General features: G+C 35.1%; 1 protein-coding gene across 1 annotated transcript; it reads left to right on the plus strand.

The window, feature by feature from the left end:
- Positions 1-365: 365 nt before the first annotated feature.
- Positions 366-4,902, plus strand: LOC112053057 (odorant receptor 46a-like). The gene is made up of 5 exons (XM_024092325.2): positions 366-1,147; positions 1,663-1,762; positions 2,653-2,757; positions 3,568-3,723; positions 4,703-4,902. Exons 1-5 carry the CDS (start codon positions 366-368, stop codon positions 4,751-4,753), a joined length of 1,194 nt encoding a protein of 397 aa, XP_023948093.2. The 3' UTR covers positions 4,754-4,902.
- Positions 4,903-5,159: the final 257 nt, after the last annotated feature.

The following is a 5,159-nucleotide window of genomic DNA, read 5'->3' on the forward strand; positions in this document are numbered from 1 at the left end:
TTCCTCGATAAATGGGCAATCTAACACTGAAAGAATTTTTTAAATCGGACCAGTAGTTCCTGAGATTAGCGCGTTCAATCAAACAAACAAACAAACTCTTCAGCTTTATAATATTAGTATAGATGAAACATTTCTTACATAACTTATGTGTAATTACAGATATGTGTTTTTATTCGTTGTGTCCAGTTTTTCATTTAATTTTCGTTTTTTGGGACTATCATATTACAGTTTTACTAAAGAGCCAATTTCATTACAATATTGTAATAAGCAAAGCCGCATCAACTTAATAGTTAAGCACTTAAAAATGAAACATTGAAAATACCACTATCAAAACGCAGACATCTTGGCACCTCAGTAACGTAAACATGTCGAAATTTTTATTAAATCTGGAAGATCCAGAAAATCCCCTACTCGGTCCCACTTTATGGGGTTTGCAAAGATGGGGGATGTGGCAACCAGAAAAAGGCATAAAACAAGTTATTTACAACACTGTTCATGTACTAGCAATTCTCTTTGTTCTGAGTCAGTACGTAGAACTCTGGTTCATCAGATTCAATATGGACATGGCTATGAGGAACCTTTCAGTTACAATGTTGAGTACTGTATGCGTCATAAAAGCAGGGACTTTCATCATTTGGCAGAAGGATTGGAGACGATTAGTCTCTTTTGTTTCTACAACAGAAAAGTACCAATTTAGTAAGAAGGATACAGAAGCTGATAAAATCATCCAGGATTATACTAAATATTCTAGATCGGTGACGTATTTTTATTGGGGTTTAGTCTTTGCTACGGTTTTGACAGTAATTTTGGCGCCATTCGCTGGTTACCTGTCTTCTTCTCAGATACGTATGAATGAAACAGTACCGTATCCAGAAATTTTAAGCTCTTGGGCGCCATTTGAGAAATCTAAAGGTTTCGGGTATTGGATTATGGTGATGGAACATGCCTTGATATGCTGTTATGGGGGTGGTATAGTTGCTAATTACGACTCCAACGCGGTTGTATTGATGACTTTTTTCGCTGGACAGTTGGATCTGATAAAGCTGAAGTGTTCCAACTTGTTCGGGGATGGGGAAGAGCTTATCAGTTATCAAGTCGCTGTGAAACGGATTGGGGAATGTCATCAGCAGCATGTTCTACTTGTCAAGTAAAGCTTTTCATTATTTTTGTTTATAATAACTAGCGGACTCAGTAAAGCTTCGCTTCGACAGCTAAGCGAAGCTCTACTAAGTTATTTTTGCAAATTTTCACCATTAATATTTTTTTTGCAAAACGCATCCAACCGAAAGTTGGAGTTGCATGCCCCGGACCGGATTCGATCCGGAATCGGAGGCAGAGGTCATATCCACTGGGTTATCACGGCTCATTTTCCAGTTATTGAAGAAAAAATGTTGGTACCAAAAAATATGGCAAATATTCTTTTAAAAAGTATCTTTAGTATCGAGTCCTGGACTACACGGATTTGAGTTCGGCTTCATAACTGTGGAGCTATTATTGTGGAGTTATTATTGTTCTTCAGATGTTTGAGAGATACCAACCCGCAAGCCCAGAGTGGTCAGTATCGGGCAAACCTTTGTAGTGCGGCTCTCAAATACCTGATTATAATTAGATTTAACTAAAATGTTTTTTTTTTATACCTATTAAAAGTATATTAAATTCCAGATACTCTAAAATATTAAATTCCCTGCTGTCTCCGGTGTTATTTTTGTACGTCATCATCTGCTCGCTAATGCTTTGTGCAAGTGCAGTACAATTGACAACAGTAAGTTATTTTTCTTTTTTTATGGAAAACATTTTTTCAGATGTGGGAAACGAACTTACGGCTTAGGGTGCAGGAGACAGGGTTTTAACCCACTATGACACTCGGTTGTAGAGTTATACACTAAATAGGATAGATGACACTTTTTTAAATGATCTTAAATTGATCAATATCATTCTAATAGATCGAAAAAAAAAATATTTTATTTTTTTGAGACGTGATTACAAGAAAACTTTAATTTTTAATTAAATTTTTTTGACAATACGAGCCAAAACGCTATCGGCCATTATGGTCTATATTTCAATGGAGAGTTTGACAAAAATACTAGTTAATAATTAGTTTGACGTTTAGTAAATCAAATAACAAAATGGACGACAGCGTTTTTGACGTTTGGAAAATTTAAAAAATACATGATTTGAAATTAAATTTTATAAGAAATCCTCCACTTTTATTAATTGATATCGATAAATTTCGGACCCTTATTCCATGTAATGCGAGTATACGAAATTAATATTTATTATATTAAATTTGATATGAGTCAACTACCCTATTGAAAGTCACACACACACACCCATATACATCTTGGTTTTCAACGTAGGTATGGTTGCTAGTTATATGAGGTTTAAAAGGTATCATTTATAAAAGCATAGAATGTATTAATCTATACTAATATTATAAAGCTGAAGAGTTTGTTTGTTTGTTTGATTGAACGCGCTAATCTCAGGAATACTGGTCCAATTTCAAAAATTCTTTCAGTATTAGATAGCCCATTTATCGAGGAAGGCTATAGGCTATATATTATTTCCATTTTCCTACGGGAACGGGAACCACGCGAGTGAAACCGCGCGGCGTCAGCTAGTTCATTTATACAAAGACAAACACATATTTTGTAGGAAGGAACAACGACGATGCAGCAAATTTGGATAGCGGAATACCTGATAGCACTCGTCGCTCAATTGTTCCTGTACTGTTGGCATAGTAATAAGGTCCTGTATATGGTAAGATTATTATTAGCAAATTTTAACGACCCACTGTTCCACTATAGGACCAGGCCTCCCTTAAAGGGTTAGTCAAAGCTATTCAATTAAGGGCTGGCCGGCTTAAGGGTAATAACACAGATTTCGAGTCAGTACGACGCAAAGCATCGCAACTTTCAATATTATTCGAGAAAAATGGCTTCTACTTTTTAAATATGAATATTTTAAATACTGTTCACAAAGAACAGATTTTAAAATATTTAAAAATATAAGACGCCATTTTTCTTGAATAAGACTGATGCGACGCTTGTGTCTGACTCTAGAATGTATTCGTTTTTGAATTTTGTATTTGGAGCGGCTACGACACCGTCATGTTCCGCACGCTCTATCTGTTTAATCTGTGATTGATAAAAAAAAATAAAAAATGATCGTTACAAAATCAAACAATCACCCTTCAAGTCCGCCAATCAGTATTGGAACAGCGTGGTAGTTTTTACCTATAATATAAATTTTGATCAGTTAGCATTAAATAAATAGTGAATAACTAACTAGTTGGTTAAGTTAGTGAATAGACCAGAGAATGATGATCAACACTAATTATAGAGGCGAAAATTCGTGTGTAAGTATGTTCCTCCTTTGCATTGCTGCTATTGACGCCATTTGGCTGAAATTTGGAATGGAAATAAATTTTACTCTGGATTAACACATAGGCTACATTTCATCCCTAAAAAACTAAGGTTCCCGCGGGATTCATAAAAAACTGAAATCCACGCTGACGAAGTCACGGGCGTCCGCTAGTATTATAATAAATTGCTTAAACTGTTTCACCAGAGTCTAAGCGTGGATCAGGGTGTCTACTCTAGCGCATGGTGGTCACAAGAGGTGCGCGTACGTCGTTCTATCGCTTTGCTGGGTGGTCAACTCAACCGACGCGTTGTCTTCACCGCTGGGCCCTTCACTAAGCTCACTGTATCTACCTTTATTGGTGTAAGTCTATTTTGATAACAAACTTGGAAACAAATAAAGTAATTTTTTTACCGATATTTTTTTATACAGGGTGTTCGGGAGTATTTTCTATAACTCTAGTGTAATATTCATTAAGAACAATTAATTAAAATGTCTTAGGAACATGTCTTCTAAAATGAATATTTTCTGAGTAAAAATATTTTAGTTAGCTAGTTCTATATTAGAACGAGTATCCAAAGCTGCTCTAATAGGATCTTACCAAATTTGGCTAGGCAGAGAGAACAACACGAGCAGAAAACGGGGAGTGTTGATCGATCAAGGAATTCCTTAACCCTACATCCTGTAGTCACAAGTTCAGGACTCTGCTCGGAGTTTTTCTCTCTACCACGCGATGGATCCGGCACCCGCACGGTGAATCCATGGAATGCTAAGATATTCGTCTCAATAGATCTTAAATTGTGTCCCTTATATCGCATCTTTATATTAAGACTTAGATAAACTTATTAATCTATGAAGTAGCTTAATAGTGAAGTTCGGAGTGCCAGTTGCAATATCTCGTCGATATCGACAGTCTTACGATTACGTATTTTAAAATGCAAGGATAGTATATGATAGGAAGGATAGGAAGTTAGAGGCGTGTGTAACATGGATAGTCGGAACTATTTGAGTTACTTTTTTTTTAGTTAAAAATAATGAGTTATGCAATTCGGCTCCTATAAGTGGACTTGTCAACACCTTGAAGTTATGGGAAATATTCCGCAACACCCTGTATACCTATGTCATTTAACAGCTCAATGGTAAAGTGGACGGATCACCGAAGGGTGAGCGTTCGATCCCCGCCTGGTCTTCTGTCGTACCCACTCCTAATACAGTCTTTCCCGACTAGTAAAGGGCAATTAAGATATTGGTCATATATAAAAAATATGGCATATATTATTCTTTCTTTTTTAATGAAAAACGATTGATTATTAACTGATTTACGATAATATTATTGTTTCAGATTTTAAAAGGATCCTACAGCTACTACACACTGCTAAGTAATAGGGAATAATTGTACAGAGTTAAATATATAAATTTAATATAAGTTAAACAAAAATCACTTATTTCTCTCAGAGGTCATGATGTCAGTAATTTAGTATTAAACACAACGTATTTAATTAATTAATTGTTTCATATCTAGTTAGGTATACCTAGCATTTATAAATAAATCATACATTTATCACCAGCTGGCCTAATCACTATTTTGGTCTTTCTTATTAACCTATTAAAATAACCAAAAAATTGACAATATGTCATCTACATACTAAATGATATCCAGTAAGCACCGGATGACATTTGTATTTTGTATCATAGTATGTAGATGACATTTTATCAATTGATTTGTTGTTTATTAACAATTATATGGTTAAGTGCGTATGTAAGTGTGTATTCATTCTGGTAATGGATGAAAACATCGA

Source organism: Bicyclus anynana, chromosome 22 (genome assembly GCF_947172395.1).
Source record: "Bicyclus anynana chromosome 22, ilBicAnyn1.1, whole genome shotgun sequence".
NCBI lineage: Eukaryota > Metazoa > Arthropoda > Insecta > Lepidoptera > Nymphalidae > Bicyclus > Bicyclus anynana.